This window comes from Microcaecilia unicolor, unplaced genomic scaffold (genome assembly GCF_901765095.1).
Source record: "Microcaecilia unicolor unplaced genomic scaffold, aMicUni1.1, whole genome shotgun sequence".
In the NCBI taxonomy this organism is placed as follows: Eukaryota; Metazoa; Chordata; class Amphibia; order Gymnophiona; family Siphonopidae; genus Microcaecilia; species Microcaecilia unicolor.
The window spans coordinates 321232-335869 of NW_021963742.1; the positions used below are offsets into that span (position 1 = coordinate 321232).

The 14638-nt window shown below is 42.0% G+C and overlaps 1 protein-coding gene across 1 annotated transcript in view; it reads right to left on the reverse strand.

The window, feature by feature from the left end:
* Positions 1 to 6739, reverse strand: part of LOC115459608 (centromere protein N-A-like) — a 51903-nt gene extending 45164 nt beyond the window's left edge. Inside the window, 2 exon segments of the mRNA XM_030189417.1 lie at positions 5308 to 5390; positions 6601 to 6739. Of these exon segments, the coding sequence (XP_030045277.1) occupies positions 5308 to 5390; positions 6601 to 6739 (222 nt within the window).
* Between the last annotated feature and the right edge of the window lie 7899 nt (positions 6740 to 14638).

Sequence of the window (14638 nt, forward strand, 5' to 3'; positions counted from 1 at the left end):
GAGAGACAGGGAATGTGCGAGAGAGTGTGTGTGTGTGACTTGAAAGGAGCTCTGCACCCCAGCTGACCTTGTTAATCACCCAGGGCAACCACTCCAGGTGCCAAAGCGGATATCTCTGCCACCTCAAGTTTCCGGCTGGAGGCTTCAATTAGAACGTTGGAGGTGCGTTTTATATATAGAGATATTCCACAGGAAATCCACTCCTTCCAAATAAAAGAAGAACCACCAATTTTTATGTGAGCATGGCTCCAAAGTGATGCCATCTGAGAAGAGGACAAAGATATTTCACAGGTACAATCTAAAAAATAAGAGCCTTAAGAGTGTCATAAATAATGGGCCATAAGGTAACTATGGCGGAAGATGACAATAAAGGCAGAAAGTCTAATGAAAGAGGATGAGCCATCTTTTGTTCCAAAAGAAGCCATGCAGGAGCAGGCACACTAGAACAATTAAGCCATGCTACTACTCCTTTTAGTAAAAATGCTATTTTTATTTATTTATTGCATTTGTATCCCACATTTCCCACCTCTTTGCAGGCTCAATGTGGCTTACAATACATCATGAATGGTGGAAATACAATAGAAAATAGACATTTAATGTTACAGAAGGATCTTGGGTAACATGATAGTGATAAAACATGATAGTAATATAATAAGCAGATATTGTAAGACAGTTCTGAATATATGTGGCGGAGTTGTGTATATTCACATTTGTTGATCTTCGTGGTATGCCTTATTAAAGAGACTAGTAAAAAAGGCCCGTTTCTGACACAAATGAAACGGGCGCTAGCAAGGTTTTCCTCGGAGTGTGTATGTTTGGGAGAGTGTATGTGAGAGTGACTGTGTGAGAGACAGAGTGAAAGTGTGAGTGTGTGTGAGAGAGAGAGTCTGGGTGTGAGTGTGTTTGTGAGAGAGTGTGTGTGTGAGAATGAGAGTGTGTGCAAGTGTGTATGTGAGACACAGTGTGTGTGTGTGTGCGAGAGAGAGAGTGTGTGTGAGACACAGATTCTCTGTGAGAGTGAGTGTATGAGACCAAGCGAGTGTGTGTGATACAGTGTGAGACAGAGTGTGTGAGAGTGAGAGTCAGAAAGACATTGTATATGAGAGAGAGAGTGTGTGTGTGTGACAGAGATACCTCCTTCAGTGTCTGAGATTGCCACCACTGCACCCAAGCAATTGGTGTGCTGGAGGAGGGGGAGGGAGGATGTGTCGGGGGGGGGGGTTCAGGTTGGAAGAAGAGGGGGGCGGGGGGTTCAGGAAGCGCTACCAGATGCGAGTGAGAGAGTGGTGTGGGGGGGGGGGGGGCAGTGGGTTCAGGAAGCGCTGGCAGATGAGAGAGAGAGTGAGTGTGTGTGTATGGGGTTTCAGGAAGCGCTGCAAGATGAGAGTGTGTGTGTGTTGTGTGTGGAGGGGGGGTTCAGGAAGCGCTGCCAGATGAGAGAGAGTGAGTGTCTGTGTACGGTGTTTCCGGAAGCGCTGGCAGATGAGAGAGAGTGAGTGTCTGTTCGTGTGTGTGTACGGGGTTTCCGGAAGTGCTGGCAGATGAGAGAGAGAGAGTGTATGTGGGGGGAGGGGGGTTCAGGAAGCGCTGGCAGATGAGAGTGAGAAAGAGTGTGTGTGTTGGAGGGGTGTGTGTGGGGGGTGTGTGTGGGGGTTTCAGCTTGGAAGAGGAGGGGTGTGTGGGGTTGTCTGTAAGTGCTGCGAGATGAGTGAGTGAGTGTGTGGGGGGGCGGTTTATCAAGTGTTTCCACATGAGAGTGTGTGTGTGGGGGGGGCTTCAGGAAGCGCTGCCAGATGAGCGGAGTATGGGTGTGTGTGTGTGTGGGGGGGGGGGGGGTTCAGGAAGCGGTGCGATATGAGAGACTGGGTGTGTGTGTGTGTGGTGGGGGGGGGGGGGGTTGCCACATGAGTGAGTGAGTGTGTATGGGGGGCAGGGATTTCAGGAAGCGCTGCCAGATGAGAGAGAGAGACTGAGTGTGTGTGTGTTGGGGGGGGGGGGGGCGTTGAAGTGTGGCCAAATGAGAGTGAGTGTGGTTGTTTGGGGGGGGGGGTCAGGAAACACAGCCAGATGAGTGAGTGTGGGGGGGGGGGGCAGGGGTTTCAGGAAGCGCTGGCAGAGAGAGTGTGTGTGTGTGTTGGGGGGGGGGGGGGGCGTTGAGGAAGTGTGGCCAAATAGAGTGAGTGTGTAAGTGTGTGTGGGGGGGGGGGGGGGGGGGGTAAGGAAGCGGTGCCAGATGAGGATGAGAGTGTGTGTGTGTGTGTGTATGGTTTAGTTTTTGGGGGGGAGGGAGGATTCTGCTTTTTAGAAGAAGTAGTAATGAAGCGTGTCCTCTGCGCGATGCCCCTCCTCCCGCCGCCATCCCACCCACCGTGGCCTTCGCACCCACCATCGTAGTTTTGATGGCGGGGGGGCCCAAAATCCCGCCAGCAGAAGTCTTGTGTGTGTGCTGAGTGAGTCAGACTCCTCCAGCGATCTTCGGCGTTGCTAGCCTGTGCAGGGCGGGGTTCTTTGCATCTGACGTCCTTTCCCTACTCCTCCCGTGCGTGTGTGCGATCGTTGGTTTTTTTTTTCCGCCCTCGACGTCATGACGTTGTACCGAGGGCGGGGCAGAGACGGCTGGCTGGCTGGCTTCACACCATGAATCCACGAACCCTTCAGGGAGTGTTTGAGTGACTTCAGAACGTTCACGGTGAGTTTATTATATTAGATGGGTTCTTCAGTAGTTTGCGGGAAGTTAGTTAGTAAATCGTTTTTTAAGTTGCGCGTGGTAGTGCGTTCAAACTGTGTGCTCAAGTAGGTAAAGTTTGACGCGTGCATTAGTTGTATTTTAGACCTTTGCAGTGGGAAAGTGCAGATTAAGGAATGTGCGGGATGATCTTTTGGCATTCCTGGGTGGTAGGTCTATCAGGTCTGACATGTAGGCTGGTGCATTTCCGTGAATGATTTTGTGAACTAGGGAGCATATTTTGAACGTGATGCGTTCTCTGAGTGGGAGCCATGTAGTTTTTCTCGCAGGGGTTTAGCACTTTCATATTTTGTTTTGCTGAATATAAGTCTGGCTGCAGTGATCTGGGCTGTTTGAAGTTTCTTGATTATTTGCTCTTTACAGTCAGCGTAGATTGCGTTGCAGTAGTCTAGATGACTGAGCACCATTGATTGTACCAGGTTACGGAAAACAGTCCTTGGAAGAAAGGTCTGATATAAAAAAGAAGTCTGGCAATTTCAAACTTCCTAAATGGCGTTGGCATACGTAATTTAGATAATGAAATTCTAGCAGGCTTATTTTTCCATAGAAAGAAGAAATAATATTATCTAAAACCTTAAAAAAGGACTTGAAATTGGAACGGAAGCATACTCATATATACAGAATATGTGAAGCAATGACCATTTTTATAGTCTCAGTTCTCCCCCACCAACCTAAGATGCAAGGGAGACCATATAGTACAGGTGTCTCGAGTATTTTTCAAAAGTAAATCCATAATGATTTTGATTGTGTCTTCCCAAGAGACCCCAAAAAGACTCCTAGGTATTTAATTTGAGTTGGACACATCTTATAGGGAAGGCTGTTATTTGTGATTTATACAATGTATGTTCAAGGGCATTAATTCAGTTTTTGACCAATTAACTTATATCCAGAAAGAGAACCAAAGTATTCCAACAAATTGGATAGAAAAGGAAGAGATGTTTCTGGATTAGAGATATACAGCAGGATCTCATCTGCTAGCATAAAGTTTAATTGAAATATTCCCAACAGGAACACCCTGGATTTCTGGCTGACTTTTAATAGCTATGAGAAGAGGTTCTAATGCCAGGAGGAATAGTAAAGGTGATAAGGGAGAGGGCATAGAAGATGTCTGACGTGAAGGGCGGGGCGGTAGACAGAGCAGCGCTGATACAGGACTTGGAGGGAGATCCTGGAGTCCCCCTCGTATTTCCAGTGACACGGCGGAAGTAGCGGCGAGGACAGAACAAAAAACAAACACCAACAGGACTTCGAGGGAGATCCTGGAGCCCCCCTCTGAATTTCGGCTGACACGGCGGAGTAGCAGTGAGCCCAAAACAAAATTAAAACACCGAGAGGGAACTGTAGCTCTGCCCTCGCGTCAAAACGCTATGACATCGAGGGCGGGCCGGTACAAACAGCGGCGCCAAAACAGCACTTCTGGGAGATCCTGGTGCCCCCCTCGGTAAGCACCTGGCTAGGCGCCCGTTTCATTTTTTTCCGAAACGGGCCCTTTTTTTTTTTTTTACTAGTGATTATATAAATGTAATAACCTAGGCATAATATAGAAGCAAATTTTTGATAATATTCTATAGTAAACCATCATTACCAGGGGATTTTCAGAGTTTCAATGAAGAAATGCTTTTTTGAGTTCCTGTATGGAGGTATCAGCATTCAGATTGGAGAGAGATTGGGTATCAAGTTTTGGGCTTGTAAAGAGTGTAAAAAGAGCTCATTTGTTCAGAAGAGACTTTATGCTGAGAAGAATATATGTCCTTATAAAAATCCCAAAAATGGTTTAAAATGTCTTTTTGCTTAGTCAATACAGTACCTGCTGTTACTAGCATGAATCATAGCTTTTCTTCTTTGCTCCTTTCAGATAGTTGGCCAAGATTCTTCCAATTCTATTCATTCAGCAAAGTAAACAGCAGATTGAGCACAGAGTTGAATGCCCTCCTTTAAGGTTAGTATTTTATTAAAGTTAAATTTGAGTTTTCTGAAGTTTAATAAGATCCTCCGCTAGACCAGATAACATATACTGAGGTTCAGCCAAAGATACTTCTTTTTTCAAGTTGGAGTATCTCATTCTTACGTTGCTTGTGAATAAATGCGGAATGAGCAATACTGACTCCCCGGATATATGCCTTATATGAGTCCCATATTGTTAAGGGAGAACATCTGTGGTGTTATTCAATTCAAAGAATGCTTGCCGTATGATCTGTGATTTCTGAAGAAAGGCTTCTTCAGTAATAGAGATGAATTAAAGGTGTTTATATAAGCTTCTATATGTATGCTTGATGAGTCTAAATATTAATCTTTGGTTTTATTCATTATATGTTAAAATTTTTAAAAAAAATAATATTTCTGTGTTTTGTATTCTATGTAGACCCCTGACGCAGGTGCTAGTCACCGAAACACGGCCCGTGTCGGGTCTTTTTGTCAAGGCTCATTCATTAAAGAACTGTGTTCCATTTTTAAAGGCCCGTGGTGCTGTTTTTTTCTTTGGCAATCAAGATTAGGACCATACACATCAATAAACGCATAAGTAACATTTTGAATATTCAACACCAAAATAATCCATCTACCTTCTGAGTCTGTGTGATGGTTAGTAAGAGAAAATTGCAAGTCTCTAGCCAATAAAATAGCAACACCATTCTTCCTTTTAAGACTAGGAGAGAAAAACAAGAAGTAAACCATTTAGATTTCAATTTTACAGATTCTAAAGCAGATAAAATGTGTCTCTTGTAAAAAAAAGCAAGTGATGCAGACAAAGATTGTAAATAGGACAAGATTTTTTTCCCTTTTTATGGGATTCAGTATACCTTTGACATTGAGACACACTTCATATGATTACTCATTATACTAAGAGGATATATGTTTGCACTAAAGCACCCAAATGACGTCAAACACTGTTGCATGTATAGGATATTACATTAACGTTAACACAAAGAAAAAACAGAACAGTCTTGGAATAAAAATATAAAAATAACAATAAAAGTGTATACCATAACAGTCTGAATCTCCCTTAGGAGTCTCCCGGAGGTGAGCTGTGTGAATGGAGATGAAAAGAAAAACTCATCCCCCTCCCTAAAAGAGAAATATTAGCTACTATTAACCTTCAAATATAAGTGCACGACTACTTACAGCTCATAATATACACGCATATACCATCTCATGAAAAGATTACAAAACATCTTTACATGAGTCACGTAGTTGTTTGCATATGGGCCCCTTCGTGTTCAGTAATATATTTTTCCAAAATAACAGGATCAGTAAAAAATTTTGTGATTTCAAGATGCGTCACCTTCATGCGAGCAGGGCTTAAAAGACCAAATCAGGCATTCAAAGCCCTCAGACGAGGACAAAGCTTTAGAAATTTCCTTCGAAGATCCACCTTATTTTTGGTGAAGTCCGGTAAAAATTGAAGGTGATTACCATTCCACTTAATGTTTTTGTTGCCTCTTAGCAAGTTGCAGAATTTCGGAGACTTGAGGAAAACGAAGGATTTTCATTATAATAGGAAGTGATGTTTTCCCGGCAGAAAAATTACCAGATGGAATTCTGTGTGTTCTTTCTATTTCAAAGAATGCTGAAAAGTTATCTTCAGTAGTTTTGGGATAAATTCCTCAAGAAATTTAATGGGATTTCCCCCCTCTGAATGTTCCGGAAGACCTAAGCAGACGGATATTGTTTTTGACGCTGTCGATTCCCTTACGTCGTCCATGGCTAGTTGCATATCCCGCACCATTTTAGTAGCACTTGAAATACTAGGGCTGATCTTCCATGCAGCTAAAGGCATTGTTCTAATTGATCCATTCTTCCTTCAAACAAATCAAGACTCGCATTGATGTGAGCCACTCTGCCTTGATAAAGTTTACATCTGACAGAGAGCATGCCAGTTACCGAGGTAAGTTGCTCCATTATTAAAGCAAAAGTAGCAATGATGTCAGGCTTGTCCTCTTGTAACTTTCTCCGGCGATGACAGATCGGTTTTGATCGTTTTGAGCTGGAACCCATTGTAAGAGTCGACTCACTCTTCGATTGTTTGCTAGTAGCTATTAATGAAGTGTTATTAAGCAAATATATACTTCTTACTTGTAGAAAAAGAAGGTTAAATCATGTTATTAAGCCAGGGAGGTGAGGAGCTCCTTAATCATGCTGCCATTCTTTAACCACTCTCTAGCGCCCACCCCCCTCCCCCGTCCATTTTAATAATGTCTTTTAGGAAACTAGCCAAACCTTTTAAAAACCCTGCTAAGCTAACTGCTTTTACTACATTCTCTGGCTACAAATTCCAGAGTTTAATTACACATTGAGTGAAGAAATATTTTCTCTGATTCGTTTTAAATTTACTACTTTGTTGTGTCATTGCATGCCTCCTAGTCCCAGTATTTTTGGAAAGAGTAAACAATTGATTCACATCTACCCATTCCATTCATTTTATAGATCTCTATCATATCTCCACTCAGCTGTCTCTTCTCCAAGCTGAAGAGCCCTAGCCAGTTTAGCCTTTCCTCATAGGGAAGTCATCGCATCCCCTTTATCATTTTCGCTACTCGTCTCTGTACCTTTTCTAAGTCTACCAAATCTTTTTGAGATGCGGTAAGGTCCTCTTGTAATTTTCTCTGTGCTAATTTACTTCCTGTCCAGTCAATACATCTAAAGGCGTTACAGTGACCCACTTATGTTAAGAAATGTGGAAACTGGCCTAAGACTCAGAACTAGTTTTGACTCAAACTATATATAGAGAGAAGTTTTTGCTCAAAGAAAGGAATGTAGACTCCTGGCCAAATGAACTGAGGTCTCTCTCCGACAATGGGATCCGTTTCTTCTTTCACTGAAAAACCAATGAGTAAAAGCCTTAGATAAAGAACCTCCAATATAATCTTCACAAACTTTTTATAATGGAGGAAGAGACCTCAGAGTTTACTGTTAGCCACAAACTTGGCCATTTATGCTTTCAACTTCCATCAATGGTCAACCCCTCCCACCCCCTTTTTTAAAAATCAAATGTGCATATTGTGCAAAAATGAATTTTAAAGAACTTATGTCAAAACCCATGTTTCTTGCTGAAGTTTTATTATCTGGACCTTGTTTTTTGAATTTATATATCATATTTGTAATCTCATTGTTATTCTTTGGATGGCATAACATCTTTCGACAACCTTGGGAGACAGTGAAGTTGTTAATTGTTCTGGTCTGTAAATTGCATCTATGATATAATAAAGATATTTAAAAAAAAAAAAAAAAAAGAAATGCTAGAAAGAGGCTAAAACCTTTCAGCCTTTTTCTGCTCCAGTTTATAACTATATCACAAAAAACGTTCTTCCTTTAAAATATTTAATTTCTTTTATTACAATACATATATCACATAACACATAACACTGATTTTTTTATAAAAGGTTCTAGGGGTATTCCAGGAAATTACACAATGATGAGCTTGAGGTACTACCGGGCAAAATGGTAGAAAAACTTTATAAAGAACAAAATTTAACACTTGGTTTAATGGAACAAAACCAACATGGATTTAGCTCAAGGAAGTCTTGTCTCATTCAATCTGCAATGTTTTAAAGGTGTGAATAAACATGTCAATAAAGGTTACTCAGTTGATACGGGGTATCGATTTTCAAAAAAAACATTTAACAAAGAGGCTCATTTTCAAAGCACTTAGCCTCCCAAAGTTCCATAGAACCTATGGAACTTAGCCTCCCAAGTGCTTTGAAAATATGCCTCAAAGTCTCCCATGAGACTCCTGAAGAAATTAAGAAACCGTGGGATAGGAGGCAATGCCCTGATGAGGGCGGGGAGCAGAGATTAGGATTAAATGGACAATTCTCTCAATGGAGAGAGGTTGATAGTAGACCCCAGAAATCTGTACTGGGACTGGTGATTTTTAACTATATTTATAAATGATCTAGGAGTGGGGACAAGGGAGGTAATTACATTTATAGGTGACACAAAATTATTCAAAAGTTGTTTGATCAAGACGCTCACTGGGCGTTATACACAAACTTCTAGGTATCTGGCCGATCAGCTTATTCCTTCAGGTGCCCTTCGCTCTTCCAAGGTAACCTTTTAGTTATGTCCTCTTATAGTTTACGTTGAAGACAACCTGTCAAACTTGTTATCATGGTTCAAGTCTAGGATGATTTGGCAGCTTAGTCCACAGAGGAGGGTATACAAGGGAAAACTAGTCTAAGTGTGCTAAAAACCTGATTTGTTACTTGTTAAAAAAAAAAAAGTTGGGTATCTCATTACATTTTGGAGTCCTCATCGTTCTGTAGATGTGACTTGTTTGGGATGGCAAGGATGTTTGGAACACAGATACTGTTTGCTGCAGATAAATCCAATGTTTATTAACTTTGTACTAATTGCATTTATTTTTTAAGCCGTGCACCGATTTGCAGTATGGCTCGAAAGGTGGTTTAGAAAGTCTTAATAAACTAAACTAAATGCAGGAGGACCTTGTAAGACTGAGCATCTAAATAGCAGATGAAATTTAGCATGGACAAGTGCAAATTGATTCTCATCGGAAGCATAACCCTAATAATAGCTACATGATTCTAGGTTCCACATTTAGAAGTCACCGCCCCAGGAAAAGAATGTGTGGAAATTGTGGACGACGCATTGAAAAGCTTCAGTGCGGCAGTAGCCAAAAAGTAAACAGAATGTTGGAATTATTAGGAAAAAGAGAGAATAAAACAAAGAATATCACATAACGCTCCTGTATTGCTCCATTGTTATGCCCACACCTGAATACTGTGTACAATTCTGTCACCGCATCTAAAAAATGGTACAGAAAAGAGCAACCAAAATGGCAGAGGACAGAACTTTCATATGAGGAAAGGTTACAGAGGTCTGGGCCCTTCAGCTTGGAAGAGATGGTGAGGGGAGATATGACAGAATGTGGATTTGTGTTACTAAACAGCACACTTAAAAAACAAATAGCAGATAATATTTTTTTTTCACTCAATGCATAGTTAAGCCCTGGAATAACTGTCAGACAAAAACAGTTAGCATAATTGTTTTTAAAATGGTTTGGACAAGATCCTGGAGAAACATTTTCTATTAATTTAGACTTAGGGGAACTGGTTTAGCCACTGTTGGAAACAGGATATTGGGCTTGGTGAACCTTTGGTCTGACACAGTATGGCAGTTCTTATATTCTTACGATCATTTATAGCACCAATTATTATAGTAAACCAGACCTCTGAATGAAGTTTGAAAAAAAACCAGATGGTTACAGATGCTTCATAAAAGGTAGCAAAACAATTCTAGTGATCCAAACTTAACTATATATTCTGACAATGTACTCACAGCAAGTTGAGTTCCAGGTTCTGCTGTGACCACTGGCACAGCAAAAGCATACAATGATCTTACATAATACTTTGCTGTGTAATAGCAGAGCCAAGAAACAGGTGTGGCTTTAACTACTCAAATCAGTGGTCTATATAGATAGATCACATCTCCTTTTACCTCACAGAGGTGCACCAATCCATGGCAATGTTCTCCTTGGCCTGCCGCAGGTTTACGTTCTGCAGCTCTCCGTCAGTCAGGACGTCCCAAGCCCTTAGAACAACCAGCATCTTGTGCAATGGAATTTCATAACTGTCCTTTTTATAAATTCAGCAAGAGCATCATCCTCATAACGAACCTATAAGAGATGTGAACCAAGAAACGAAAATACCTAACATTGAAATTGCTGATCTGGGCCTATCAATAAACAAACAAACCAAACAAAACAACAACCCACAAACAAACCCCCAAAACAATCATATCCAGATTGACCTCACTAGCAGGCCAGTGATACCTTTATAGATCACTGACCTCAATTTTATAGTTCAGTAAAATCTCTCAAAGTGTTAGCATATAATATAATAAATAGACAGGACTCACTACTCATATTAACGGAACCACTTTAAGGAATAACTCAATATGAAGTCATTTTTTGCAGAAGAAGAGACCCCTCCTCCAATTCAAATAATCACACTGTACTTCTTTTGAAGACAGTGCCTTGGAAAACGCACAACTACAAATAACACAATATATAATAATGATGACCCCACTAGCCAAGCTCCTCTATCCGACCAAGGCCTAACCCTTTCATCTATGCAGACGCTCACAATATTCATTCCTTACAAATCTAAACTAACAGAAATCACCAACGAAATCAAGATCAGCTTGAACATCATGCGACTCTTGGGCAGATGCATTTAAACTAAAAGTAAACAAAGAAAAAACACACAGAAGAAGAGGGAGGATGAAAACGGGAAGGGGGGGAGAGTTGGGGGGAGGGGATGGGAGGGAGAGAGAGAGGGGAGTAAGTGGGGAATAATAGGGGGAAAAAGGATGATGGACAGTTTGGCTGTTTACAGGTAAATATAAGATGGAAATGTTGGAGAATGCAGTATTCCCATGTTGATATTTGCAATTTTCACATAAAAATTTATAAATTGAAAAAAAAAACGTAAAAAAAAAAAAAAAAAAACACACACTGTCTCATCCTCTCAATCCCCCACACAGCGCGGATAACCCACTATTATCAACACCCCAGATTACACCCTCCCTATCTCAGACAGCCTGAAAATCCTTGGCGTACAATGGACCGCAACTTACACTAGAGAGCCAAGTGACCATCCACAACAAAGAAAAATGTTCCACTCAATTTGGAAACTCAAACGCCTGAAACAATTCTTCCGAGGGAACATTTCGCAAACTGATACAATCAATGGTACTAAGCCATGTAGACTACTGCAGAATTTATGCGGTGGATTGCAAAGAACAGACCTTAAAGAAACTCCAGACTGCTCAAACACGGCAGCTAGGCTTATTCTTCGGAAAAATGCGATTTGAAAGTGCAAAACCCCTTCGTGAAAAACTACACTGGCTCCCAATCAAACAACGCATTGCTTTCAAATCTGACCTATGGTTCACAAAATTATCTACGGTGAAGCTCCGGGATACATGACAGACTCGATTGACCTACCAACTAGAAAACACACCCGAATCAACAAGAACATATCTAAATCTGCACTACCCAAGCTGCAAAGGACTCAAATACAAATCAACTTACGTGACCAGTTTTTCCTACATAAGCACACAACTGTGGAACTTATTACCAAAAGCCTTGAAAACAAACGAAATACCACCTAAACGTCCAGAAAACACTAAAACTAACCTGTTTAAAAAGGAATGCCCTACGATCATACATAAATGCCTGATCTTTGCAAAACAACAAAAATAAGGAACGTAACGGACATAACACAACTCTTCCACTGTACGATTCCTTAGTGTGGCTCTGCCACATGAACTTATCTTACCACAACATCACTTTGTATTTGTTTAGACCGGAGTCTGTAACGCCTCTCCGGTAAAACAAAATATGAAAGTGCCAAACCTTTACGAGAGAAAAACTACATTGGCTCCCATTTAAAGAACGCATCACGTTCAAATATGCTCCCTAGTCACAAAATCATTCACGGAGAAGCACCAGCCTACATGTGGTTGACGGACAGACGACAGAGGGTGGTGATAAATGAGTTCGCTCGGAGGAGGGAAAGGTGAGTAGTGGAGTGAGTGACATTGCCGAAGGGTTAGAAGGTAAAGTTTGCCTATTTGGGGATGATACTAAGATTATAACAGAGTGGACACCCGGGAGGGAGTGGAAACATGAAAAAGATCTGCGGAAGCTAGAAGAATGGTCTAAGGTTTTGGCAACTAAATTCAATGCAAAGAAATGCAAAGTGATGCACCTAGGGAGTAGAAACCCATGAGAGCGTATGTGTTAGGCCGGTGAGGGTCTGATATGTACTGAGGGGGAGAGGGATCTTGGGGTGAGTAGTATCCGAGGATCTGAAGGACGACGAAACAGTGTGACAAGGCGGTGGCTGTAGCGAGAAGGTTGCTAGACTGTATAGAGAGAGGTGTGACCAGCAGAAGAAAGGAAGTGTTGATGCCCCTATACAAGTCGTTGGTGAGGCCCCACCTGGAGTATTGTGTTCAGTTTTGGAGGCCCGCACCTTGCTAAGGATGTAAAAAAATGAAGCGGTGCAAAGAAAAGCTACAAGAATGGTATGGGATTTGCGTTCCAAGACGTATGAGGAGAGACTTGCTGACCTGAACATGTATACCCTGGAGGACAAGGAGGAACAGGGGTGATATGATACAGACGTTCAAATATTTGAAAGGTATTTATCCACAAACAAATCTTTTCCGGAGATGGGAAGGTGGTTAGAACGAGGAGAGGACATGAAATGAGAATGAAGGGGGGCAGATTCAAAAAGGATGTCAGGAAGTATTTTTTTTTGACAGAGTGGTGGATGCTTGGAATGCCTCCCACGGGACGGTGGTGATGAAAACGGTAACAAAATTTAAACCTGCGTGGGATATACATAAAGGAATCCTGTGCAGAAGGAATGGATCCTCGGAAGCTTAGCGAAATGGGTGGCGGAGCCGGTGGGGGGAAGAGGGTTTTGGGCAGACTTATACGGTGTGTGCCAGATCAGTGGTGGGAGGCGGACCTGGTGGTTGGGAGGCGGGGGGAATAGTGCTGGGCAGCACTTATACAGTCTGTGCCAGAGCGGTAGTTGGAGGAGGGGATAGTGTTGGGCAGACTTATACGGTCTGTGCCTTAAAAGAATGGTACAAATCAAGGTGAGGTATACACATGAGTTCATCTTGTTGGGCAGACTGGATGGACCGTGCAGGTCTTTTTCTGCCGTCATCTACTATGTTACTATGTCAGACCTGATAGACCTACCACCCAGGAATGCCAAAAGATCATCCCGCACATTCCTTAACCTGCACTTCCCTAACTGCAAAGGCTTAAAATACAAACTAATGCATGCAACAAACTTTACCTACTTGAGCACACAAGTTATGGAATGCATTATTGCGTAACTTAAAAACGATTGACGAATTAATGAACTTCCGCAAATTGCTGAAGACCCATCTCTTTAACAAGGCATACCACAAAGATCAACCAATGTGAACATACACAACTCTTCCACCTATACTCAGAACTGTCTTACAAAATCTGCTATCAAAAACTACTATCATGTTTTATCAATATCATGTTACCCAAGTTCCTTCTGTAATACTAAATGTATATTTTTCTTTTGTATTTCCACCATTCATGATGTATTGTAAGCCACATTGAGCATGCAAAGAGGTGGGGAAATGTGTGATACAAATGCAATCAATAAAGAAATAATACCAAGAACTGATCAACTGTCCAGATACAAAACGGGGCCCTCCCTCGCACACTACCAGTTCAGCTCGCAACCCATATTAAAAAAGCCTTTGACACTCGGAAAGCGAAAACCTACAGACCCCAATATACTCCCCTCGAATAAAGCCCAGCACAGAACTAATGTCCATTAGAGGAGGCGAGGAAAGGGAACGGGGAACTCTCACTGTCACTCGAAGGCCTCTTTTTACCTCACTGCTACAAAAGCAGACAACCCAGCGGCAACAAAGAGAAAAACAGAGCCAGAAATCCAAGCTCAGGACCCCACCAGCAATTCACACCAACGAGATTTCCATCTAACCTCCTGATTGATTCCAAAACGCGCCAGAGCAGGCGCTTCAAAGCCACCAATCACAGTCCGGCGCCTCCGTGTCGTCACAACTGCGACCGTCTCCAGGGTGAGGACAAAAACAATCCAATCAAGGAGGTTTTAGGGTTACATTATTTTTTTATACAGAAACAAAGTACAAAATATATACACCGAAAAGACTTTAACATTTTATACTCATAAAGAGAACTAAACCAAGGAGATTTAATGACACAAACAGGTAACACCTCTTTCGTGGCAACGAACAGCTGAGGACACGTAGTGACACAACGAGGAGGGAGATTTCCTTGGGGAAATGCACAGCTCACGCTGCTGCGCGCGCGGGTGATCTTTTCGCTCC